At 38.9% G+C, this 27,993-nt stretch overlaps 1 protein-coding gene across 1 annotated transcript; it reads left to right on the plus strand.

Annotated features, from left to right (window-relative positions):
• The first annotated feature begins 9 nt into the window (after positions 1 to 9).
• On the plus strand, positions 10 to 27,986 carry LOC131312344 (SCY1-like protein 2 A). Its single transcript, XM_058340047.1, has 14 exons — positions 10 to 808; positions 5,052 to 5,156; positions 5,393 to 5,500; positions 5,859 to 6,041; positions 6,785 to 6,911; positions 9,733 to 9,794; positions 9,915 to 10,001; positions 11,887 to 11,973; positions 14,363 to 14,476; positions 17,662 to 17,790; positions 21,400 to 21,462; positions 26,038 to 26,199; positions 26,314 to 26,432; positions 26,557 to 27,986. The coding sequence occupies exons 1-14, from the start codon at positions 314 to 316 to the stop codon at positions 27,569 to 27,571; spliced, it is 2,856 nt and encodes a 951-aa protein (XP_058196030.1). The 5' UTR covers positions 10 to 313; the 3' UTR covers positions 27,572 to 27,986.
• The last annotated feature ends 7 nt before the right edge of the window (positions 27,987 to 27,993 follow it).

Consider the following 27,993-nt stretch of genomic DNA (forward strand, 5'->3'; position numbering starts at 1 on the left):
ACAAACAGCAAATCACATTGCCCAGACAGAGGAAAGAGAGAGATAGAGGGCAACACATACTGAAACGACAGGAGAGAGATAGAGGGCAACACATACAGAAACGACAGGAGAGAGAGAGAATTGATGGTCGAGGGATCTAAAATTCATCAGTTTCCTCCTCCACGGCACAAAGGAGACAGAGACTTGAATTGAAGAGAAGGGGATCTAAGTAATTCATCAATTTCCTCCTCCGCCACTACCACCCCAAACAAGTCCACATTTAGAACACTTAATACTATCTGGATCGATCGTCGATCCCCCTCACACACACACCATGTCTCTGAACATGAAAACCCTAACCCAAGCCCTAGCCAAGACAGCCGCCGTGATTGAAAAAACCGTTTCCACGACCGTACAGGAAGTCACCGGACCCAAACCCCTCCACGACTACGACCTCCTCGACCAGATCGGGTCCGCCGGCCCGGGCCTCGCATGGCGGCTGTACTCTGCCAAGGCCCGCGCCGGCGGATCCTCTTCCCAGCAGTACCCCACCGTCTGCGTCTGGGTCCTCGACAAGAAGGCCCTCTCCGAGGCCCGATCGCGGGCCGGGCTGTCCAAGGCGGCGGAGGACTCCTTTTTCGACGTTGTTAGGGCCGATGCGGCGAGGCTGGTGAGGTTGAGGCACCCCGGGGTGGTTCATGTGGTCCAGGGTTTGGATGAGACCAAGAATGCCATGGCCATGGTCACTGAGCCCTTGTTCGCTTCAGTCGCGAATGCGCTCGGGAACTTGGATAATGTTGCAAAGGTGCCCAAGGAGCTCAAGGGGATGGTAGGTAGACTAGTGATATAATGGTTTCATTCAATTTACATTGACGAAATTTGTTTGATTTTTGTGCGGTTGTACTTGTATGTTACTTTATATGGGAATCATGGGATGCCATTCTGATATTGGGCTTTCATCCATTTCCTTAATTACCCAATTGACTTTCCATGCTTTGTTCAATTTAATTTAATTTTTTTTTTGGGTGAATGCTCATCTGATTTATATGAATTCTGATTGAAGGAATCTTTGGTGACTTTTGTAAAACCACCATTCAACTTCACATTTTTGAATCTGGATTTGCATGGCCGCTTAGATTTTGGTGATGTCAGTGTGGTAACCTGCCCGTATAAGTTTCGGTGGTATGATGAAATCTAGAAGATGCTGCTCTAAAACTTATCGAAAAAGAAAAAAGAAGATGCTGCTCTAAAAGAAGTTCGATACCCTAGTGCCAATTACTCCTCTGATTGCATTATTGTCTAGAGCTTAAAGGTGTAAGGACATCCCATGAGTAAGGCCAGCTTGGCTGATTTATCAAATTCTTATATTATTGACCGATTGAGGCGAAATTTGAAACTGGTTTTTGGAAAGCCATTAAAGCATCCTTTAGTCTCTTACAGAGACTCAGTGTGATTTAATTTTCTTGGAGATGTCATTGACAATAAAGGGTTGTGAGTTGACCATTTGTAATTAAAAACTACATAAGACATTCACTTTGTTTGGTTGAGGTTTTAGAAAGTTATTTTTGAGAGTTGAGTGGTAATGAGTGGAAAGAGATAGAGAGAGAAATTTATTGAAAATTGTGCCGAGAGTAAAAGTTACTCTCAAAATGGTGAACCAAGCGGAGTGATTAGTTAATGGCTATATCTCTGACTTCCACGGTATTGGCTAATTAACGTCAATTTTTAGGTTGATATAGCCTCTCAATGATGTGCAGGGTGTTATAAGTGCTGAACAAATCTTTGGAGAGTACCTATTAACAAGAGATAGCTTGTTGGGGGTGACGACCTGGTATTGGACACCAACACTCTTTGAATCATAGTTGTTAGAATCATACGATTCACGATTCGTATTGTAGCATAGATTCAAATTCAGTGGGTCATCAATACGTATAGGTTGCGTGAATCAGAAATAGGCGTGATTTGTAGGTGAACTGGTGGATCATTCAATTCACTTTCGATTTGCTAAATTCAAATTTTACTATTTTTTTTTACCTTTTTGCTGTTGGAGAAGAGTTTAAATTATTAATTATGCTTTACGGTCTACAGTATTGTTATCCTCCATCTTTTGTCTTTGTTTCTCATTATTTAGTCTCAAAAATAATTTCTCTCTCGTTAAGTATTATGGGTAATAATGGGATACTATGGCATAGAACCACCCTAAGTACCTTCGAAGGGGTTTATTTTGTAGTTTTAACTTTTTCCAAAAAAGGACCCTACTTGGGATTTACGAATCCTCATCTTTTGCAAGTTGCAATAAAAGCAGCTTACTTATTACTCCACATAATTATAAATTCATCATTTAAAACATTAACCACCTTTCATATAGTTTGAAGTTTGAACCTTATTTTGGTTTTATTCATTTTTAAAGTAAAATAATAGATGCATAAACCCATTTTTCGCTTGTCCATTTTTTGGAAATTTATGTGTCCAATGTCAGTGTCCTGTGATGTCGCTTGTCTGCACATCTGTGTCTATGTCGATGCTACTTAGGGCTTAGTATAGGGTAGAGTCTTGAGATTTGTGAAAAATAGGATTTGACTGTGGACTATGGATTCATATATGCTTGTAAATGTGGACGTTTGCAAGTCTATAGGAATCTGTGTTCCCCCTCCTCCCCCCCCATAGGGCAGCAGATCTTGCTCCAAAGAAATTGAAATTGGTAATTTGTTTTAGTTCTAATTGTTTCTTGGGTTGTGAATCTGTCCGTGAAGTCTAGGACAGAGCTGAACTTTTAGAGCACGTGCATAGCAATGTGAGAATGCTTGGCATCTGACATAGGTATTAATTGACAATGGTCTCTTGGAAGCAGTCTCTGTATGACTCTTGAGATGTTAGACAGTATGGAAAGGTAATGCAGATCTTGTTACAATAGGTTGAGCAGCCTGGCTTATTGTGTCAAGGGAACTCATCATAGGCATAGCCGTATAGTTGAACTTTTACCCAAAACCTCTATTTTCCCTTTCTTCATGGTATTTCGATTTCAATTGCACAAAATTTATGCATACCATTCTGGTACCTTTTTTTAAGTGCATTTCCTAAGTCTTAATGACTATGTATGCCATTTTGTCTAAAGTAGAATTTCCCCGCTTGAGGTCAATCCATTCAGATGTAATCCCTGCCATACTGGATTCAGCTCTGAAATGGGCCCTAGTCTGAGACTAGTGGCTTGTTTTGATTAAATTTCTCAAATATCATGGCTGGTGTGCTAAATTTTTCCTTTTCAAAGGTTTGGTCTAAATTGCTCATATGTTGAAGCTGGTTTTATTGGATTTCCTTTCTTTTCAAAAGTGTAACACATACATCACTTGGGAGATGTCTTCGGATGAGGATTCAAATAAGCTACATGCTATACCAAAAGAGCCAGAGCTGACGAAGAGTCAAGAAGGGTCTGCACGAAACCCGACATGACCCAAGTAGCCCTGGGAACGGTGAGCGAATCCAAAGCTGTGAAGTTTTCAGGAAGTGTATGAAAAGATGATTGGTGATTCCCCCTTGTTTTTGCATGTACAAGCATTACAACACCAATCCATCAAGAACTTGCCCCTTTTCCTTCGATAATCATATTAAGAGCCTTCGAACACCATGACACTTTCCATGTGTAAGTAGTATCCCCTCCAGAAGCAAATGGGCTAATGAAAATATTTCCTTCTCGGCCCCATCCCACCCTTATGATTATTTGTCCTTGCCTGTAAAGAATTACTAGAGAGAGAAGCAAAAGCTTCACAACCAAGTCGAGTTCCCGCTGTGCTAAAAGATCTTATGAACAAAGGAGTCCAAGCTCTACGCGCAATAGTCATTATGGTAAATTGAAACTTATTTTGAGCTCGTCCGACATGTTACTAGGTTACTGCCCTTTTGAAGATGTATCGTCTTCATTGAGCCATAGATTTGTTCTAAGTGGAAGAATTTTATGTTAGTAGGAGATCTTGAGAAGCTTCCAAAATAAAGCTATAGACACAATGGAGTGTGGGGTAATGTCCGGTGACAAGGGTGTTTAAGTGGGATGTAGGTATTTCCCTTTGAAGAAATCACCTTCTGAACTTATACCCTTTTTCATAGGAGTTATCTCGTGTGAAAAGTGAAGGCTTTTGGGTTGACTTCTACAAAGTTCAGTGCGGCATGGTATATTTTATCACATGTTCCCATTTGTATTCTATTCTTGCTGTACATATAGAAGGCAATGATAGAAGGTTCAATATAGAGAAAGGACACTTAAGGTTAACGCGGTCCAGCTATGATGGCTTATTTCTATGTGCATAAATCAATTGCATCATCTTCCTCTCTTTTGTATGAAAACATTTTAGAATGAATGATTGTTATAGAATAGTTGACATGTGAATAATGTTGTTGGAATACTTGTAATCTCTTCTTCCTCTTTTTTTGGTTTAATACCTTTATCTTTTCTGCATACCCTAGTCTACTAGTCTCCAGCTTTGAGTCAAATAACAGAGCAATGTTCATTTTCTTAGATACGTTTACTTGTGTGTATTTTTAAATTCTTTTTGTTTCTTGTCTTCTTTTCTTTTTATATAAACGAATGTGGAGACAAGAAAGAGTGATTTATGCAATAGCTAAATCAACTTTGATCTACAGAACAAATGCTAGGGATGTGCCGAAGGCATTATGCTCTTTGGGCAAAATCAACAATAGTCCATAGAGAATATCTAGGTTGCCTACTGCACCGTTGTCGAGTTGAAAACGAGTCTTGGGTCCAGGCGCCCAGCAATGTGTCGATCACTACTTATCCTAAAATCTTAAGCTGTTAGGAGCTAGAAGATGGGCCCCACAATGTCTAAAGCTAGCCAACAGTATCATAGCGTGCAAATAACTCTCGATAAAGATCAGAAACAAGTGTCATGCAAGATGCCATTTTCCAGATTTTTATGAAGTTACCATCGATAATACATCTAATGCCAATTTCTTGAAGAGCTGTACAATTGTGTTTGTTAACCATTGCTAGGCTTTAATATTTATTATGACGTACCTTTACTTCCATTTGTAGTTTTTCATGAAGAGTTCCTTTGATGCAGGAAATGGGATTGGTGGAAGTGAAGCATGGCTTGCTTCAGATTGCAGAATCCTTGAACTTCCTCCATAACAATGCACGTCTTATTCATCGAGCAATAGCTCCTGAGGTTAATTGTTATTATACCTTTAGTACTGGTTTTGTGATCAACACTATATGATTTTAGTATTTAAGTGGTAAACTAGAACGCGTGTTGTTTTGGGCTAGTTGAGAACCTATCTTTTTGGTTCTTCTCGTTATTTCATCAACTCGACGTGTAAATGAAATGACAAAGTAGTTGATCATTTACTTTGCAGAATGAGGATGTAAATGAAATGACAAAGTAGTTGCTCATTTACTTTGCAGAATGTCCTCATTACATTAAGTGGTGCTTGGAAGCTTGGTGGATTTGGTTTTGCTATTTCAACAGATCAGTCTGGTGATTTCGCTAGCACGCAGGCCTTCCATTATTCTGTGAGTTAGGACTGGGAAATGTGATTAGTTAATTTCTGACATCTGTGAGATTTGTTTGCTTGGATCATTTGATATTTATTTAGTGCTTCGGTTTGGTTGTATAGAATGTACTTATGCGTCTAGTCTGGTTACATGCCGCACGCTGAACTTTGACCTTTGTTTCTTTCTTTTCCACGTTCCAAATTGTAGTTGTTATTTTCAACGATTATAGCGTTGTCATTTGTACTCCCCAACTGGTTCTTTGGGTTTTTTATTTCTATGGTGATGGATAGTTATCAGTATCATGGGCAGTTCGCTGTTTGCTCTAGCTCATTGAGTCTTGTTTCATAGGTGAATTGAGTGTATTTTGATTGAACAGGAGTATGATGTTGAGGATTCTCTACTGCCCGTTCAACCGTCTCTCAATTACATTGCTCCCGAACTGGTTCGGAGTAAGACATCATCGGTTGGATGTTCTTCTGATATTTTCAGTTTCGGGTGCCTTGCCTACCATTTGATTGCTCACAAGCCTTTGTTTGACTGCAACAACAATGTGAAGATGGTATGGTTTTACCATAAGCTGTTCAATTTTATTCTATTCATTATTCACATACTCGCATTGGGACCATCACTAGAGAATAACGGCTGTAAACCACCATAGCATACAGAAGTCCCAATTCCACAGGTGTTGTAATGTGTGATGTAGCACATTATCTATAAAGTTTGTTGGGCTGTGTCAAAAGTTCGACCTGGAATGTTCAGTATGACTTTTTCTTTCTTTTCTTTTTGGGGTCTCATAGGAAAGTTACTTCAATCTTGACAATCACGTAGATTTTGCAGATTCCTTGGATTTGGTGGGAATCTAAGGCCTTTCTTTCCTTTTCTGTTGGATAAGCCTTTTTAGTTGTTCTTATAAGATACTGGTGTAATCTATTATTTCTGCCCCTTTATGCAGAAGACCCTTTTTGACAATTTTTTATCGTTATTATCTTCACCTTGTCAACTTTTTTTTATGCAAAATTAGCTATTAGTAGCTGTTGGAGACATCCCCGGTTTTTCTGCGTTTTTGATCTTTTAAAATTGCTGGCCTTCTTAAGATGGGAAAATTAATCTTATAACCATTTTGTTTATAATTTTATGTCAAAGTTTGTGGAATGCAATGGCACTAGTCAAGAAAGTTTGCTCATTTCCTCTGGATCTATCTGAACTGTTTATGTAGGTTATTCCTTTCTTCCATTGTTCATTCTTTTATCTCTATACTTAAGTTGGTTAATAGTCTGCATCACTTGTGTTGCTTGCCCGCAGTACATGAATACTTTGACTTACTTATCCAGTGAGGCTTTTTCGTCCATCCCGCCAGAGTTGGTCCCCGACTTACAAAAAATGGTGTCTGCGAATGAGGCTCTTAGGCCAACAGCCTTGGATTTCACAGGTATGTAGTAGAAATTTGTTCCAAACTCTTATGGGAACTAGTTGACTACCCTGTTCCAACCGGGCTATTGATTTGATTTGTTTGTTACTATTCTCAACAATTAGTTCATCGTCTCCTCTTACGGTAATTTTTATTTCTCTATAGCTTCGATAATGTCAGTTATCACTGTCAATTGCTTCCATTGTTTCTCTCTGATTGTTATTAACATTGTCTTCTTGCCTAATATCATCGATGACCGCCATCATCATAAAGTATACACAAGGACCAACACATGATAAATTGATATTCTTTTCATTATTACTTCCGAATCTGATTATGCCCATTTCTAGTGTCACCAGTTTCTTTTGGTGATTCTGCTTTGAGATTATGATATGTCATTTATCTTAATTAGGAAAACAATTATTGTCAAATTACGTCACTTCAAGCTTTGCATAGGTTGTCATGATTGGTTCTTCATCTAAAAGTAATCATTTGAGGTAACATGAAAAAATAGAATTAGTCATGTTTTTTTCTTTCCAGGATACTTATTAAACTAAACAATGAATGATCTGAATTATAGTAGAGGAAATGATTATTGAAAAAGTAGTGCAGGTCTGAACATAAACATATGTTCCCACATATCCTAGTGATATTAGATGATGAACGAAATCTGTGGATATGTAGTCTCTCTATTTTCATGCAGTAGGAAAATTCGGAAAAGGGAAAGGTTAAAGTTCGATTGGAAAATAAATGGAATAAAGTATGCAACGTTGTATAGCCTTAAGTGGCCCTTCAAATTGCAGCAATTTTACACAATCGTAGGTCTCATAATATGGAAGTTAGGAAGGAGTTAACATAGGGTCTCCCCTTCTTGTATAGTTTATTGATTGATATCGGGATGCCTGTGCAGAGAGATGTAACTCGGGGCACACTTTAGAACAGTAGAGAACAATTTACCAAAATGTTGTCCTTTTAGATGAGCATATAAAAAATGCTAAAGCATCCACCGATATGGCTCTTTTCAGCTGGCACATAAATATATCCTATCATGCATTGGGACGGTCTTCTCTGTGCCGAGAGGCTTAGTTCTCTCATCTGAGATGGGAGGTCGGGGACCAACTAGAGCTGTGTAGATTGCCAACTAGCTAGTCCCAAAACAAGACATCTGTTTCAGATGTCCTGGACTCAGACTCTTTGGAGGGTGAGTCAGTCGATAGATCTGCATGGTTCCTACTCGACTTGTATGAAGGATGTGAATATCAAAATATTTTCCAAGTTTTAACTAGAACTATTTCGAGTATGAGTTGCTCATGTCAATGCTGGAAGCCTGTCCTACTATACGTACTCATTACAATCAAAGAAAACAAAATTGCATGGTGAATAAGTGACCGGTTTTCACCAATTACCCATAATCTTGTTTTCCACTCCACACACTCCCAATTGGATTCCAGTATGTGACAGTTTGTGGAATAGCTCCGCAAATGTTTTGTATGAGCCACAAAAAGTAACTACTGTGAATATTTGTCTTACATGAGTGCTATGTAGCATGTACACTTTGTTAGAGGTCATGTACCCAGTGTTCTAAAAGTTGGTAGGTGCTAATCCGGCAAAAGAGGGGCGCTTAGAGGCCGACTAGCTCCCTAGGCAGCGCGACCAGGCCAAAATTAATGTAGGCGTTGGACCCCCGCCTAGCACCTTGGCGCATACTAGTATTGGACGCCAACACTCTCTCTAGTATTGGACGCCAACACTCTCTGCACTTGCGTCCGGCACTTCTATCCAAAGTGTCCTATTTTTTCTTGAAGTTTTTTGCTTTGACTCTCAGGGAACATTCTGAAAAATGCTCAAAACACTCTCTGGAGTCTGGACACTCACAAAACAAGTTGGTATGTTAAACGAAATAGTAGGCTTTTACTAAAAGTTTGAGAAATGTTGTTTTTCTTGGTGTTTGTGTGACTAATGATGGTTTATAGATTATAAAGATACATGAATGATGAAATGCTTTTTGATGAAATACTTTTGTGAATGACAATATATATCCTAAAATATGGTTTAGGGTACGTATGGTGTTAATTTGTACAATACGAGCCTTATTTTCAGTTTTCTATTCATATGATTGTATGCATAATTATTTTGTAAAATGTGCCCCCCTACGTGTCATGCCCACTTTCTTGGAATTTACTTTTCGGATTGTCGGTGACGTGTCTGTGTTGGTGCTACGTAGCATCAGCGCATGGAAGTTGCTCGTACCTTGTAATCCACCTTCTGATTCATATAGTTGGTAAGGATATTGTGGACCACTTGTTGACTGCTTTTGGCATCGGTCAGTGTCGTGGGTAGAGAATTGAAGCAGACTCAAGCTTGTCAGAGCTCCAGGAAGGAGCAGCGCTTGAACCTTTGTCATGATAGAGGTTCAGTGAGAAAGAGGAATGAGAAGTTGGAGTAGAGTCATGAAAGAACTGGGCAAAAAAGGGGCAGAGGGCAATTTAGATAAAGGTCTATGAAACAACACTGCTCTCTCTCTTCCCAGGAGGAAAATTAGTCTCCACCTCTCATTTGTTTATTTGAGTTCTATACTCGTGGGCTTTTAACATTTATTGGTTTCATGGATTTGTGTACTTTAACTCGTTTCCAAATGAAGTCAACCAGTAGCAGCATGAAAATGGTACCATAAATGGTTCTGGTTAGCTTTTCCAAATTAAGAAATGAAAACAGAAAAGTTCAAAGAAAAAAGGTAATCAAGCTGATAAGAAAAGATCCCTTTGTAACGGTTTGATTTCGAAGATCATCAAGATTATGTCGCAATCTTATCGTTTTTCATGTTATGTGTTTTTTTTTGTAGGTTCTCCCTTTTTCCGGAATGACACTAGGTTGCGTGCTCTTCGCTTCCTAGACCACATGCTTGTACGCGTTAAACTTTAGCTTGGCCCAACATATGCTTCCCGAGTTAAATTGTAAAAGCTTATTTTTAAAGTGCTGGTTGATACATTGCACTTTTGAGTGACTAAGCTTAAAATCTTGCAGGAGAGAGATAACATGCAAAAGTCTGAGTTCCTGAAGGCGTTATCAGACATGTGGAAAGATTTTGACTCCCGTGTGTTGCGGTATAAGGTTTGAGTTATTTCTTGTCTTTTTCGTGATAAGTTTCTAGTATTGTTGGCATATGTTGTGAGTCTGCTCAATGCTCAGACTATACTTGTATATGATTTTCATACTTCATTTGTTGTAAATGCATAACAAGTAATTTAGCTTGACATTAGGTATTGATTTAAAGTATTATTTGGCGAAGGGAAAGTTGGAAACTTGAGTACTTCTTGATGCTTAAATCATTTTGATTAATCAACCTACATTGTTGAATAAGATTTCTCATTTTGGATGGCTGTTTATTTGTTATAGTATCATGCAGTATTGCTGTCTAGATTAGTTATGTATTCCAAAGAATATATCATGGAATGAGGAGCATGCCACCAACACTGGAAAATTTGAAAACTTACATGTTGAATGCTTTTGGCGTTGTGGAATCATATGGTAGGGTTAAACTGGTGTCTTCATTTGAACCTTGTGGAGTTTTGAGTTTACTTTTATCAGGTGGTAGTGCAAAGGAGATATATATATATATATATATATATATATATATATATATATATATATATATATATATATATATATATATATATATATATGTTTTTGAAAAATGTTTATCTAGACATGGTCACATAGTTATCCTCTAAGAAGCACAAAACCTTAAGAAGGTGAGGAGTTGTGTCAGACAATTCGTCTAACACCACCACTTCAGACATATATATATATATATATATATATATATATATATATATATATATATATATATGTTTTTGAAAAATGTTTATCTAGACATGGTCACATAGTTATCCTCTAAGAAGCACAAAACCTTAAGAAGGTGAGGAGTTGTGTCAGACAATTCGTCTAACACCACCACTTCAGACATATGCTTGTTTAAGCATGCGGTTTTATTTCATTGTTTTTGTGGATATGAAATCCTTTGGCCACTTCAGGGCACCTAAGAATGCACATTTCCATCACTTTGACATACAAGAATGCATGACGTTTGAAAAACTTGATTGGGGTTACAATGCTGAAATAAAACGTTCATTCTTTTAGGCTATGAGGTTATTTTAGGTTGTTGAAGACAAATCTTTTTAATTCTAACTAGTTTTAGATTCACTTTTCATTATGTATGAATAAAACATTCTCAGATGTGGGCCTAAAAGTACAGAAGATACACCTTTTTAAACATATTCTCCATATGCCATCCTGCAATATTTTTGAGGTCGGTGTATGGTGTGTCCATGTAGCATCCACCTTGTCTTGCATTTCGGTGTCCATGCTACTTAGGTTATGTCCAAGGGTGGTAATACAGGTCATGTTAGTCTTATGTGGTCTAGTTTATATCTAGAATATTCTAAATGCAGTCAAAGTTTAGTTTCACACTTATCCCATTCTCCAAATTTGAATTAGAAGTCTTCAGGCAGCCTGTGTTTATTTTCCTTTCCAATGAATATCCTGTTAGAGAAGAAGTGATGTTGATTTTGCATAGCCATTGGAAAGGTTACTTCTAGCCAAGGTGTATCTTTTTATAATGGGCATTGTATAAAATTCGAGTTCTTGGTTACTGGCCATGTCCTACAGTCCTGAAGTAGGCTCACTTTCAGTCTCTGAACCCAGCCAACCTATTCATCCCAATGAATCTCATTTGCAAACATCTCATATAAGTTGTCTGTGGAATTGAAAAGCAACCGAATGCCGAGAATTCTATAAGCTAGTTGCTAAATCCTGCATTTGATCGATTCATGAACCCTACCAAAACAAAAAAACAAAAAACAAAATAAATCACAACCATTTCCTTGTGGAAGCTAACTTTATCTCGTTTAAGGTACATGTAATGTTCGACTGATATTTAGCAAAATATAGAAAATAAAAAATTTCAGTGAACTGAGGTTTGGTACGTTCTATGCAGGTTCTTCCACCACTTTGTGCGGAACTCCGAAATATGGTAATGCAGCCAATGATTCTTCCCATGGTTTTGACTATTGCAGAGTCTCAGGTACTGTTATTAATTTGTTGTCTCAACTATGCATTTGACATGCTCATTTGTATCACCAAGCAGTTGGTTCAATGTGTAAGGCCTAACTCAATGCATGTCAAGTCTCTATGGTTGTTTTGGTCGGGATGAAACATACTCTGTAGAGCTTGTAGCACACGGTGGGACCTTAGCTTCAGCCCCGACATAACATAGGTGCGGGGGGATTCTCTGTAGATGGCTATATGGTGCTAAGGGCAATACTCCATGGCGGATATGTTGAATAATATAAATAAAAAGTGCTTATTTGTAACTTTTTCAAGATGTGATTATTCGAAACATATTTGATACATGTGTGAAGCAATCGAGGCTAAATTGGCTCACTTGATCTTGGTCACAGATTGACTTGGAGTTAGCACATGATTACTACACTTACTCTCTAGAGTCTAATATTTTTTAGCGGTCGCTCTTTGTAAGAACTCTCTTTATCGATCTCGAGCTTGGTCCAATCAAGTCCTTCCCACAGTATGGAACTATGGATACATGGAAAACCCCCGACAATTGTGGTGGTAATGTAAGGCGATATGCTACGTCCCCCAATTCTCTCAAGGATCTCAAATAGCCCAATGAATCATGTTGATAGCTTGCTACTCCGGCCAAACCTCGTAGCTTTCTAGAATACATAGTCCTCAGTCTCAAACATCAAGTGTCCTCTCCTTTGATTGGTGTAGCTCTTTCGCAGACTTTGGGTAGTAAGTAATCGCTACCGAATTCTAGACAATCTTCTTTGTGGTCCTCCGTTCCATGTCCTGTCCTTGGAGGGTTGTCTCCCCACTTCATTCCAACAATCTGGTGAACTGCACGGCCTACCTTACGAGTCCCAAAATGTTATGAGCCTGATGCTCAACTAGTAATTGACAAACTTGGCCCACGACAAAGTGATCTTCCAAGAACCTCGAAGATCTAATGACAAGCTTGTAGCGTAACTTTTATGATCAGTATTGTACTCTTTGATTGCATACCCTTTGACTGCCTGCTTAGTTGAGGATGAAAGGGGGTGCTAATGATTCAGTTCCAAGAGCTAACTGACGGCTCTACAAAACTAGCTATAAAACGAGGATCACGATTTGAAACAATATAGTAGGAAATCTGTGAGTTTGTGTAATCTCTTGAATGTATAATCTACTAAGCATGTCCATTGTGTCTGTCACGTGGATTTTATTTTATAGGAAGAGATTCATGCCCTTCTACCAAATTTGGCATGGCAAATCATGATACATTTTTTGTGCCTCCAAGGTGTACTGGAAGATGAGAATAATGAACCTCACAAAGCACGTCGTCATGACATGACTCTCGAATAAACACTTTGCGCCTCGACATCCTCTTGTTGAGCTTCACTTACTCTCTGTTGAGAAGTGTAGATTGTGCAAAGATGGAAATAAGGTGTTTCGCTCCTAGTTCTCTTTTAAGGTGCAAATCAAACTCACTGATCATTTCAAGCATTTGCCACTTTTGGAAAGCTACACTAGCCGAGCTACTAAGAGGTTCCTTGTTAGGGCATCCACCACAACATTTGCTTTCTCTGGGTGGTAGTGCAAGTCGAAGTCATAGTCCTCCGTGCACTCCATTCATTGTTGCTGCTGCGAATTGAAGTCTTTTTTGTTCAAAAAGGTAATTAAGGCTCTTGTGATCTAAGAATACCTCAAACCTCTTACCATATCAACAATATCTTCAATTTTTTCATGGAAAAGGTCACCGCTGCAAGCTCTAAGTCATGAGTTTTGTGTAACGATGCTTATGGGTCTTCTAGTGACGCGCACTCGGCCCCCTTCAAGTAACTAGTCTCCAACCTCCAAGCATGTTATAACTCATTTTTTATAAAAACAATTATGTGATAACTCATTACACTAAAACCTCTAATGCTAAAAAAAGATCAATAATCAAAACTAAAGGCTAGCAACCCACCCCTACTACACATGTGGGTCCCAACATACTCAGTCCACGGCGTACGAACTCGGGCCGATATGGTTGCGAAGGATGAACTGGATATGGACAGTTCCACCATGACGTGCATTTCATGTCATTGCTCGTTGCCCTGATTCATTTTTATTTTGATGATTTGATGAGGCTTGGTGAACCAAACTCACATCTACGCATTTACACATGCATACGAAATTTTGCATGGCCCTTTTAATTAATAGTCATAATTATGCATGACCACATTATTATAAAATAACACAACTAGATTAGACATGGGTGTCTACGCATACTCTCTTTTTGATGTTATAAAAATGATGCTATGACCTCTCTTTTCTGGTTAGAAGAGGGCATTATTCATCCCATGGTTTACATTTATGGTTCATAGCATGCTGCTTCTCGGTAGGTGAGTGATGCTGTTTTTACTGCATTGCAGGACAAAAGTGATTTTGAGCTATCAACACTGCCGGCTCTAGTTTCTGTCTTAACAACAGCTGCCGGCGAGACATTGTTGCTTCTTGTGAAGCATGCAGATCTTATTATGAATAAGGTAATTAATATAGCTGCCCTGTTTCCCTTCTCATATTTGGTATGAAGCACAGATATGGTATATGGATATGATACGATACGTTACACATACGGATACGGTGATATGGGAAAATACTGAATATTGGTACGGATACGCTGATAATATTTTTGACCCCAATGAATAATTGTGAAACTGTTGTTTTAACCTTGTCTTAACCCGAAAGTATCTCGACGTGTCCCGAAAGTGTCCCACGCCTATCCAACACGTCTCTGAAATCTGAAACATTTTAAATATACACCGGAAGTTGTTTGCCTTATTTGATACGGGACTCTGCTTTTTACACACCAACCATGGCCACCACTGACCACGCGAGGCCCACTTCAGGCCCCAGGCCCCACACAGATGATCCGATCCATTCAATAATTTAAAGAAAAAAACCCGAGTGGGCCTGCGAAAAATCATCTCAATCCGATATGTGTATATGTGTAGGCATAGTTGTCAAATCGTGAATCGAATCGAGAATCGAAATGGTCATTTTTCGAATCGTGAATCGAATCGAATCGTGAATCGCTCTGATTCGGTCATGACTTCTATAATGTATAGAAACCTATGCTTATTGATTAGGGTAACAACATTATATACTACAAATGAAAGATTTAGGCCTAAATCAATAAATACTTTCTTCTAAATGATGATTTGATAATAACGTGGAATATTAGGTAAGTTGCTTTTATTGCAACTACCAAGATGATGATTCGTAAAGCCTACTTATGGTTCTTTTTGTCCAAAAGAGTTAAAAGTACAAAACAAACCCATAGAAGGTCTTCTATAGGGTTGTTATATTCCATTTATCTTCCTCATTTTTGATTCACTCTTGTAATAAATCTCTTTTTCTTATTATCTATCCATATAACATAGACAAAAGATGACATATAACAATATTAGACCTTAAAAAAATATTTGAACCCTTTTCAAACAACAAAAGAAGCAAAACAAGAGTAAAAAATGAATTTCGGAAATTTTAAGTGAATCGAACGACTCACTTACGATTCTCAGCTATTTTCGATTCGGCAGCCTATTCGTATCGATTACCCACCGAATCGTATCGAATCGTACGACACGAATCGTAAATCACCGATTCACTTACGATTCTCAGCTATTTCTGATTCGGCAGCCTATTCGTATCGATTACCCACCGAATCGTATTGAATCGTACGATACGAATCGTGAATCGTACGATTCTGACAACTATGTGTGTAGGTGCTCGATCCAATCTTTCATTTTTTTCACGAATCCGAAATCGGAATGAAAAAATGGAAGATTGGATCGAGCACCTACACATATCAGATTGAGCTGATTTATGTTGGCCCACTCGGTTTTTTATTTTAAAATTATTGAACGGCTCGGATCATCTTTGCAGGGTCCGGAGTGGGCCCCGCATGCCCGTCGGTTCCCATGGTCGGTACCATGGGTTGGTTTCCTCAGCTTTACCGTTTGATACGTATAGGGGCATATTGGGTGTGTATTAGTATCAGACACGTATCTCATATCCACACAACATTCCTTTCAGAATATCCATGCTTCTTTTCCATTTTACGTCTATTGGTATCTGGATAGAACTTCATTCCCTGTTAATATCTCTTTTGTTTACTAACCAATTTTGGAAATATGCTAGTACAAAAAATAGAAATAACTGATGTACTTCAGCGGTACAAACTCACTTATTTGCAACTAGAAACAACTGAGGGCTTGTTGTGGCATTTATTCTTATTCAGTTATTTCTTCTTGTTTTTAAAGCTTGTTCATGTTTTTGGTTTTTCTTGGTAGTGTCAGTATGTGTGTAGTTTTTATTAACAGCATGTGTGTGTGTAGTTGATGCATGCACGTGCGACAATGTGGGTGGATGGAAGGTTGCTCTTGCATTCGTGGAAGGGTTTATTACTTTGTTTATGGAGTTCTTTATTTACTATGTGTTGTGGGAGAGGGTTTGGGTGGTTGTTGAATGAACAGAGGTGGAGGATTCTCAGGCCAAAGCCCCCAAAGAAGCATTGATAGTGGTGTCTATGCAGTCAACATCAATAAATAGGTTTTTTTTGGTACTTCGGAGTATAATAAATATGTTATTTGCTTTTTGTTAATTTGAATCCGTATTTGTGTTTGTTAAAAGAGTCTTGAGGTTCAAAAATACAAGACTAAAACTGGTTCAAAAGAACAAGACTAAACCTTGCCCAAGTACTCCTTTTGTATTATGGAGCTATACTGGATTAACACAGGAGTTACTTTGCAATCTGAGTTCAAGTGTCCTAAATGAGTTGGAAAACTTGTCTTTCCATCTTTTTCCCAAACTTTTCCTTTGTTCCCATTTTGCGCTGGAATTTCCCACAAACTTAACAAAGTCATTGTGGCTTGTGATTTTCTTGCCAAATCTAACATCCTGTTCCACTCTATGGTTATTGGTATTAGTCACAAAAACAATTACTCATTAAAAGCATATGAGAAACATTAAGAAATAAATATAAAACGAAAAGTTGTGTTAAGAAACATCGTTATAGAAAATATTAAGCCAATTTAAATAGAATAAAGAAAAGAATATGGTTTGCATGAACAATGTAAATTACTTAGTTTCCTTCCTTGACTTTGTTGGATATTTCGCAGTTAGCATGAAGTCGTCTAATTACTCTATACATGCAAACTCACTTATATTTGCAAACATGGGCAAGCTAAAACTCGGCTTGCTTCAACTGTGAGCTCTGGTATAAAGCTCAAGCTAGGGCTCATAGACATTTTTAAGGAGCTATTAGATGAACCTTGGTGGTCTCTCCACTTATTGTCAATTGGTTTTAAGCTGAATGCTTTACATGGCATCAGAGCTTGGATTTCGGAGGATTATGGACAAGATTCTCATAATTGATATTTTTATCAATATGTGCACTTTTAATGGCGATCTCTATGTTATATATTAACCTGGGCGGCCTCTCCGCTCATTGTCAGTTGCTTTTTAGGTGGATGCTTTAAGATCATGCACATCAGTTCCGTGCCTTCCTTCTTTTTTCTGCTTCATTTGTTTGGTTTGTTATCATCGTCTTATTTTGTCTACTTTCTTTTGTTTTGTTATTTTTTTTGTTTTGTAATTGTTTACTTTTATCATGTCTGCTATTGCGATTCCTAGTTGGTCACCAAAATTGTATATCGTGTAAGTAATGCAGGCTAGTCAGGAGCACTTAGTTTTGCATGTCCTGCCCTTACTTGTTCGAGCTTATGATGATAATGATGCTCGCATGCAAGAGGAAGGTTTGAAAAGAACTAGTTCGCTTGCAAAGCAACTTGATGCTCAGGTGATTGTCACTTGTCATTCTTATTTCCCTTGTGCTTATTGTTCTCCATTTAGGGAGCAGTTGCATGATACCAGTCATACTTCGATACTTGTTAGCTATGCATAGGACACTGAAACCACGTCTTTTTTTGTTGTATCCAAGTAAGGAGAACATCTTATGACTTGGAAAAGTTTCAACCTGATGTGCACCTCATGCATTTTGGTCGGTCATCAGCTTAGTAATGACACTAGTGAAAGGCAATCTCCATCTGTTTTTGGACTGACACCCTTCTTATTCGGAAACTTGGGCTCCTCAACCTTTTCCCCAGCAAGCAACTGCTTAAAAGCAACCCTATTTTTTACTTGACCGCAAGAATAGATTGATTGAAACGACTTTCCTCTCTCTACCTCAATTTTGTGGGCCCGTAGCACAATATGGGGGAGGAGGGGGCTTCTTTAATTAAAACTCGCCCCAAGTTATAGATTTTTCCAAACCTCTTACATGCCTTATATGTCACATGAATCTCTAGAAGATGTGTGTGTTTATTCTAAGTTCATGAGGCAAGATTCCAGATGTTGATATGAATGTCCAAGTGATTGGGACACATTTTTCCTTTTGACTTTTGATATCCTAGTGATAAGGTTAGAAAGAAAAGAAGAAATATTATGAGAGAAGGAACTACTGGCGGAAATATGTAGGAGGAAAAAAGAGTGGTTGAAGGAAACCCCGCTTTTCTTATACAGTATCGACTATCGAGTGTCTGACACCATTGCTACGTTATCTTAGAATTGTCTGTATATTATGCAATGTGAATATTGTTCTATGTCCTGCTTCCTTGACTTGAAAAATAGATGGATCCAACACTTGGCACATACTGGGACCCAGCTACTGTAGCTGAAACTATATGAATAGGTATGTCACGAGTGTATTTGAAGAGCCCATGTATCCACATCGTAATAGTTAACCAACACTTTTTTGATAAACAAAAAGTTAGCAATTTTTTTGAAGGATTTAGAATTCACTAAATTTAGGTTAAGAATATATATCGATGTTTATAGACCTGAAGGAAATCTTTTGTAGATATAACTTTACAGTAAGGAAAGGACAAGGTATAACATGGATCATAAAATTGGGAGAAAGTAAAGGGGGGTTAGAAAGCATGTTTCCACGTATATTAGCACAATCATTGGAGTGTCTCCTTGTGGGGTTGTAGCGATCCTTTTTGCTATTATCTTCCTTTTCTGTCCTCTTTCTGCCATTTGGTCTGCCTTGTGGGCCTGTAGCATATTTATGGGAGTTTTTTTGTAGTCTCTCTCCTCTCCCGATTTTTCTCAATTGAAGTTTTCCCCAACTTGTATGTTTTGTCAAATTTGTGGCAAGCCTTGATATGTCACATGCATCTCCAAAAGATGTATGTTCTATCTAACATAAAGCCAAGACTCCAGATGTTTCACATGCATGTTCAAATGATTGGCATACTTCTCCTTTTGACTTTTGAGCACGTATGCAATGGGGTAGATTCGAGAGAAAGAAATAATGAGTAGAAAGGGCACATTTTGAGACATTTTGGCATGATTTAATCGACTCTCTCACTCTCCTACCAAGACTGCAGTTTGTGTTTCATTGCTTCCTTTTTGATTGCCTATGTTATGTGGACTAGGAGGTATGAGTTTAAATGGTTCACCTATCTAGGCATGTTACCATACCCATGTCCAAAGACACAGACACCATAAAACAATCATTTTTTTAGTTCTCTTAGTTTTGACTTTTGAGTGAAATTGTGTGGGTGACTGATAGTATTTCATGCATCGTAAGAGAGTGTACATGTGAATATGCTATGCTCAAATTACTGGGATGCTTGCTTTTTTAATGCCAAACTACACATTAGATTAGACACAGTTCGAAACCCTTAAGTGTCAGTTGTCCTGCATGCTTCGTACCTGAAAGAATTCCAGTTTATTTTTCATCTACTAAGAGCATCCACAATGTAATAATCAAAACCAAAAGGTTGCTAAAGTTAGCAATGTGTGTTAAAAAAAGTGCTCACATTGTAATAATCAAACTTAGCAACCTCTTAACCAATAAACAAATTTGGGCATTTGGATAATCAAAACTAGCAACCTTTTGCCAATAACCAAATTTATTGGACCCCACATCTTCTCAACCAAGTATAACCATCATGGAAAGAAACTCACTCTCCATAAAACAAATGCTTTATTGGTGGGTGAAACTCACTATCCACTTTGGTAAGTGGTTGTGCATTTAACAATATTAATCACTTTATGGATTTTAACAAATGCTCTCTACTTTCACTTATTTTACTAGAATGCCATTCAATGTAGACCATTAGATTGAGAAGAAACAAACTGACCGTTAGATTGAATTCTTGCCAACTCATTTTGATTATGGGCAAAAAATAAACAATGTGGGACTTGACATTGCTAAATTTAACAACCTCTAAATGGATAATCAAAATCTGATGTGCCAAATTTTGATTATTCATTTTAATTTTTACATTGAGGATGCTCTAAGATACTGTTAGTGAAATTTCGGAAAGGGATCAAACCAGGACCAGCTTTGTTAAGTTATCGTGCTTTTCAAAAAGCCACCCCTTGTTAGGCTTTTCAAGTTTCAGGAAGTTAATTAATTAAGCACTTCACCTTCAAACCAGTTTGTTTGTGGCCATTGTCAATGTTGTGAGATTTGCTGTATTTTCACCTTAACAGTCTTGCATAATTTCAAGGTTTTGAGGAATAGATGTAAAACCCTACAAGTGTTGAGGTCTAAAATTGACTGCTTAACCCCGAATTTCCTTCTACAGGCAAACATGCCTTTTCTTTCTGCTCTTATTCTGGTAGCTCTTCCACTTTTCTGAAGTCTTTGTGTTGGGTGTGTTTAAAGTGGAGGTTCTGTTGCTGTAGAATTCAGTACAACATGGTATCAAAACCTTCTCTATAACCGCATATCATCCAGTTGCGCCTTCTTTGGGTTACAACACAAAGTGGTGCAGTTGGTTGAGATGACATCATTCCACAACTTATAATATGGTACAGTTTGTCTGGCAGATCAACTTTAGCTCCTTTTTTATTGGCAGTGATACAAAGAGAGAAACCTTTTTCTTGGACCAAAAACCATGACTCTTCAGAGAGTTCTTCTCATGAACAAAAATGGAAAGTGCAACAATGATGTAAACTGTGCAAAAGGATTGCATGAAGTGTAGTCAAAAGCTGGGTAGGAAAGATTCTTAAGAGTTTTCAATCTTACTAGTATTGGGAGTAATAGTACTATAGAAACCATGTCGTGCCCTTTCACGTGTTCAGGATAATAATGCTGGTAATTAATGCTGCACTCCTTGGATGCTGTTTCGGAGTGTTCACTGCAAAGCTGGTTTCCTGGACACACGTACTTTGGATTTGTCTGAGTTGTTGGTATTTTGGGGACTCTTGATTCTGAGGTTATGGTGAGATTATAGCATATGCTGCCAAAATTTACAAACTGTCTACAATGCTTGCCTTAAAGTACACATTTGAACTAAGAATGTAAACATTAATCTAAACATTGCTTTTAAATATTTTGCTTCATCTGACAATTCTAAACTTGCTTGTTCTTATCTATTTCCACTTTTTACAGCTAGTCAAACAAGAAATCTTGCCCCGTGTTCATGGATTAGCTCTTAAAACAACAGTTGCAGCGGTACGTGTGTTTGTTTTCCCTATCATTTTTTTTCCTTTTGTTCAGTCAAGAGTAGTTTAATCGTCGGAGTCAATCTAAAACACTTACCTTGTGTGAATGCACCTTTAATTTGGAGACAATAACGTAGGATTAGTGAATAATATGATAGTCATATGTTATTAGAGGCTTTACTTCGTTGCAACTTCGGTTACATTTGTGGATATCTTTGTGAGAGGACATCAAAACAATTGAAGCTCATGAGAAATTGTGTTCTCAGCATTGTTGGATTGATGGACCATTTAGGAAGGCACATGCACAATGCGTGTGGCGCTAGATCAGACACCTTTGCTAGCCCTCCAAGCTCACTCAAGTGTGTTTGCTAGGCAACAAGAAGATTTAGTTATTAAGCGGGCCACAAAGTTGAATTCAAGCCACAAAGTGCAACCAACAAGTGTAAAGGCAAGCAAAAATTGTATGAACAACAATGCACTATATTTGGGTAATAAAAGCTCTTTCCTTAACCAAATGAATGCAGCACTAGTTTTGAACAAGACTGCACAAGTACCTTTGTGGTTCCAAGTTGGGGTTGGTAGATTTCACATACCTTGCCCGTGGTAAAAAGACTAAACTTATGTTGTCCTCTTTTTAATACAGCTTTCCAACACATGTCAAATCCAACAAGAAGAAACATAGGGTATATATGCTTAGGAGTCAAATGAATTTCTGCAAATTCAACGTAAATCAAATAATTGCAAGACTTAATCCCTGATTCCGTTGTAGCTTTGAACCAAGAATGTTTACATTAGTCATTCGAAGACTCAAAGTACACATTTGACCCTCCAAAAAATTACAAGATTTATACTCCTTAGCCTCTTTCTTTAACCTGGTCATTGGCCCTTGATGTTTTTTACCAACCTTCGATCTGTTTCCCTTATAAACCTACGCTCCTTAGGGAGGAGTTTAATAAGTGCTTGATCGTCTGCCTTGAGCTCCAAGTTCTCTTCTCATCAGCCCATTTCTTTATCCTGCATGCTGATTTCTCAAGATTTAGCACGAATGAGGTCATGGTTTCCTTTGCAACCCTTGACAAATTGGAATGCCCTGGGCGATTTTCCTTAAAGAAGGAATGAGTTAATTTTTTTAGCCAAGAGATCTACATTTTTTAGATTAGATATCATGCTCATCTGGTTTATAGTAGTTGAACTTTACTCTATTTATTGTCATCTCATCAAGTTTTGAGTTTTTTTTGTAACTTCATTGAAGAAGTTCTATTTACTCCCTCCACGGTCGGGTTTACAGTGGTTGTCCGGACTCCGTACAGAATTTTAAAAGCATGTCAAGAAGTTGCACTCTATGATGCACCGACACGGACACCGATACCGACACGGACACCGAAACTGACACCGGGACACGGGAATTCTAAAAAAATGGGGACACGGACACGGCGGGGGACACGCCACGTGTATATTTATTTATTTATTTATATATAAATACATAAATAATTATAGTTTAGCACCCAGAAATTTTTAAAAAAATATAATTTGGCCCCAAATTTTTTTTAAAAAAAATTACAGTTTGACCCCCAAATTTTTCAAAAATTACAGTTTGGCCCCCAAATTTTTTTTTAAAATTACAGTTTGACCCCTGCCGTGTCCCCATCGGTGTCCCCAGCGGTGTCCCGCCGTGTCCCCAGCCGTGTCTCCCTCAAAATTTAATATTAAAATATGGGACACGCCACGTGGCGTGTCCCGTACGTATCTCCGAGGTGTCCCGCGGTGTCCCCGTGTCCCCGTGTCCTGACACTGCGATACTTCGACCTTTAGAGGTGTCGGTGCTTCATAGGTTGCACTCGAGTATTGTAATTGGCATGTACAAAGTGGCACAAATGCTCATTGATCATACAGTTGAATTGTTCAGTTTGGCCATCTTAAAGTGTTCAGTGATTCAGTCCATAAGCTTCTGACAAGTCTACTATCACGGTCACTAACCTAGCTTTTGGACACTCCTCAGTACTTGACAATATGCTTGAGACAAGTTGGGCCGCCTCGTTTGCTGATATGTATTTAGCAGCTGCCACAAGCATTGCATAGTTGAAGGATCTATCCATGACAGTCAGAATTGTGGCGGTCTTACCCTCTCTTTAGGAAGGTTGGCAATGAAGTCAAGCAAAACACTCCCCCATGGTTGTTGAGGCGTGGCAATGGCTTGAGCAACCCAACTTGCTTCTTGTGCTCGAGCTTGTCTGGTTGGATAACAAGACAGGTGCGCACATATTCCTCTGCGTCATCATGCATTTGGGGCCAATAGTGACCCTGCCCAAAGTGTGTCTCGAAGTTCACAAAGAAGTGTCCTCGAATCACCAGCCTGTTGAACGAAGATGCAATTGTTCTTTGGCATTAGCAACCTGTTACCCATGAATAGCATGTCTTTGCTTTCTTGACTAGGCTTGTAAGATTCTCGACCACATCCTTGTAGATATGGGCCTTGATTTACTATTTCAGTAGTTGGAGATGGATATTAGAGAACTAACTTGATGGCACACGTTAGAGCTTATCCCACATTGATTAATTATAGCCTCCAAAACTAGTATATGAGCTAGACCGGCCTCTCCAATCATTGCCAATTGATTTTGAGTTGGATGCTATACATGGTATCAGAGCTAGGCTTTCGGAGGTTTTTGGACAAGACTCCTTTGATTGATTGCCCCGTTGTTTGTGCTTTAAGCGCACCTTGTTTTGTTGTTTGTTGTGATCCGATCTTATGGATCCATTGTTTACCTCTCCATGTGCGGGTCAGGAATTGCACGTGCGGGGGAATGTTAGAGCTTGTCCCACATTGGTTAATTATAGCCTCCAAAACTAGTACATGCTTGCACAGCCTCTCCACTCATTGTCAATTGTTTTTGAGTTGGATGCTTTATCAGCACACAACAAGCTACTCAGGGCATCAACATGATTAGTCGCCAGTTTTACATTCAGAGCAATATCAAATTCGGTCTACTTGCAATGCCACCACGCCTTTCATATATTAAGCTTGAGCAGCCTCAACAAATGGCTTATCTCCTTATTGTCAGTTTGGACTACAAAATGCAAGCCCAAGATATAGTGCTTCCATGTCCTCAGACAATGTCCTATCGTGAGCAACTCCTCAAGAGTCGCACACTTCCTCTCAGCATCGTTAAATTTACGGCTTTGAGATGCAATGGGGTGCCCATCCTGCAGTGTGACATCACCCAAAGGAAAGTAAGTGCATCAATTTGGTGCTCAAATGGCGTACTGATACCGGGCAAACAAGCACAGGGTCTTTAGTTATAGCTCTTTTTAACTAAGTGAAAGCCTTTTGGCTACAACCTAACATCCTCTATTTCTCCATTTGATTTTTATCAAGAAGTGAATATTGAGAATTTTCCTATTCGTACAAACTTCAATCACAATCACAAGATGTCCCTCTATTTCAAATACTTCCTCACTTTTCCTCTATTTCTTTGCATTTTATACAAAAAGTGAATTTGGAGGATCCTCAGTTTATTTTTCTCGTCCTCTATGTTTTGATTATCAAATTTTATCCTCCAAAATAGAGAAGGAGATAGAGGATGGATTGGAGTAAGAATCTTCCCCAGAATAGAATAATAGACAAAGAAAGGGAGTAATAGAGGATGGGTTGGAGATGCCTTAAGCTTTGCGCTTTCTCAACAGCTATGTCAGTGGAGAAGCTATCCTTGAGTATCCTTCCCTCGAATCATTGATAGTAAATGGCCAACCCGGGGAAAGATTGCAACTTAGACAAATTGGTGGGTGGCTGCCACTATTGGATACCTTATAGCTTCTCTTGATCCATCTTGATGTGCCATCGCTTAATGACATGCCTCAAGGATTTGATCCTGTCTTGGGCAGATGAACATTTTTCACTTAAAGCTTGTGCTCCCCCAGCTTAGGGAAGATCTTCTTGGATGCTCTACATGCTGCTTCACAATGAATAGATCAAGATGTTGTTGAATAGACCACCACAAATTTTTCTAGATACTCCTTAAAGACTTCATGCATCATACTGCAAAAGGTCGTCACAGGAGCCATATTGTGTAATGCATGAGGTCTTGGGCTCATCCTTCTGAGCAACTCTTTCGTGGTAGTAGCCAGAACCCAAATCAAAAATTAGTTAAATACCCTTTCTTGCTTAATTGATCAAATGAAGCTCTCTGAGAGGGAGGAGATACTTTCGATGGTGAACTTATTGAGTGCCCAATAGTCAATGGATAGCCAAAGGCTCCTGTCCTGCTGCTTCTGAAATAAAATCCATGCACTATAAAGGGCCTTAGAGGGAATGAAACTTTCATCAAGAAGCTCTCTGAGTTGCCTTGTACTCGTTTCTATACATGTGTTCGTGTTTATATGTTTACTGTTAAGAATGACTTACACAATGATGCAAAAAATCTAAGTGTTGAACTATCCCTAACATTTTGTGCTATTCCGAGATGTATCATAGGTGGCAAGATGCCTCCTAAAGGATGGAGATTCGGTGCTTTGTTTCTAATGTTTTGATGGATGCCATTTTGAGTAAAAACCTTTGGGCTGAACTATGATTTGGTTCTGTTGCCAGGTGAGAGTAAATGCTCTGTTATGTTTAGCGGATATGGTTCACTTGCTCGATAAGCACTCTGTGTTAGATATCTTGAAAACAATCCAACGGTGCACGGCTGTTGACCGTTCTGCTCCGACTCTTATGTGCACTCTTGGGGTTGCAAACTCTATTCTGAAGCAGGTAATAGCTTCCATTAAAGAGTGATCTCAGCTTTTCAAAATTGACTCTAGTAACCCATTGAACAGTTGTATTTTGGGATGATATGTTGCTTTTGGTTTAATTTGTCTTGTTCAGTATGGATTAGAATTTACCGCGGAGCATGTCCTTCCGCTACTCACACCACTTCTCATATGTCAACAACTGAATGTCCAGCAGTTTGCCAAGTATATGCTCTTTGTTAAGGATATTCTCAGGTATTATCGGCACGTTGTCTCTCTCTCTCTCTCTCTCACACACACACACGTGCACTCTATTTCCCTGTCCAGAATTTCTTAGTTCTCTTTGTTGGTGGCTCACCCTGTTTGTTTCACACAATAGGAAGATAGAAGAAAAACGGGGAGTAACTGTGGCTGATTCTGGATTTCCAGAGGTAGTAAAACCTGTTGATGGGCATAAATCGGAAGCAGTAGTAACATCTACTTCACGCAATAATAATCGTTCATGGGATGATGATGATAATTGGGTTCCCACCACCAACGGGGGATCTGCCACAACCTGGAAACAATCTTCCTTAACGAGTGGTAATAATAATATGCCATCCGCTCGTCAGCCTGCTATCATTATGGCCAATATTAATAATAATGATCAAGTAGCTGCTTTTGCAAACTTGCAATCTTCATCAGTGTCATCTATCCAGCAAACTGCATTGTCGTGTCCATCAGTTGACCTAGAGTGGCCTCCTCGGTCCTCCTCTTCTCAATTGGGCAGTGTTATTGACGAGCAAAAAAGTCAAAGCACCTCTGCGAATGTGGATGATTTTGATCCCTTTGCTGATTGGCCCCCTCGGCCGCCTCCTCCTAGTGGGGACCGTAATGCCTCTGGAAATTTCAGCAATGGCAAATTAGCCTCCTCAGACAAATATGGTTCCAGTCAGATGAGTACTAGTAGCAGCAGTATGAATGATAGTTTAACTTTACGGACTTCCAGCGACCACAGTTTTTGGTCTGGTTCTATTGCCAACACACAAAACCCTATCGAGCCGTTGAGACAAAATAATCATCAGGGGAGGAGCGTTAGTTATAGTACTGTTAGTTTAAGCAACAGTGGGCTCCTCGTCAACCAGAATTCGATTGGGTTATTGAAACAGCCGAATCAGGGCATTTCAGCTGCTAGTGCGTACACCAATGATAAGAAAACAACTAGTGATCTTAGATCCATATTCGTTGCGTCACCATCATTATCATCTACCAAGAATGAGCAGACTGGTAGTGCACCAAGACTTGCTCCACCCCCACCAACTGCTGTCGGCAGAGGACGAGGAAGAGGAAGAGGGAGAGGAAATCAGGACGGGATGAGGCACACTGAGCAGCCACCACTTTTGGATTTGCTGTGACGGGCAACCAGGGGGTCATTCATACAAAGAAGAGGCCATTTCCAAACAGGGGAAGATGGGATTAGTCATTGTCGATCTCAGCCTGCACCTTGTGCCGCATATGCCCCATACACAATTGCACCTGCATCTCTCTCTCTCTCTGGCAAGGGTGTTTGTAACTTTTTCTTTGTATATCTTTGTTGTATGATATGATAGTAAGTCATTATTAACACGTGTTATTTTCTTGGTTTTGGTTTTTCTGAGTTTCTTTTCTTTGCTTTGCTTGTTTTGGTTTCTGAATTTTTATTTTTTGGGAAATTGAGAATTTTTTTTTTACCAAGAATTTGAGGAAGTTTACCTGTGAAAATTGTATTCTTTACAGAGAACAGTCCGTGAATGGCCTTGAGATACAATAATACAAGATGAAATTGATCAACTCCCTT

Source organism: Rhododendron vialii, chromosome 2a (assembly GCF_030253575.1).
Source record: "Rhododendron vialii isolate Sample 1 chromosome 2a, ASM3025357v1".
Lineage (NCBI taxonomy): Eukaryota > Viridiplantae > Streptophyta > Magnoliopsida > Ericales > Ericaceae > Rhododendron > Rhododendron vialii.

Bases quoted from the DNA above. Each gene is read 5' to 3' on its own strand.
- LOC131312344 (XM_058340047.1), top strand. From the start codon at position 314: ATGTCTCTGAACATGAAAACCCTAACCCAAGCCCTAGCCAAGACAGCC. The intron at 6,912-9,732 runs GTATGTAGTAGA...TTTTTTTTGTAG, and splicing joins AACAGCCTTGGATTTCACAG to GTTCTCCCTTTTTCCGGAAT. The intron at 14,477-17,661 runs GTAATTAATATA...TAAGTAATGCAG, and splicing joins CAGATCTTATTATGAATAAG to GCTAGTCAGGAGCACTTAGT.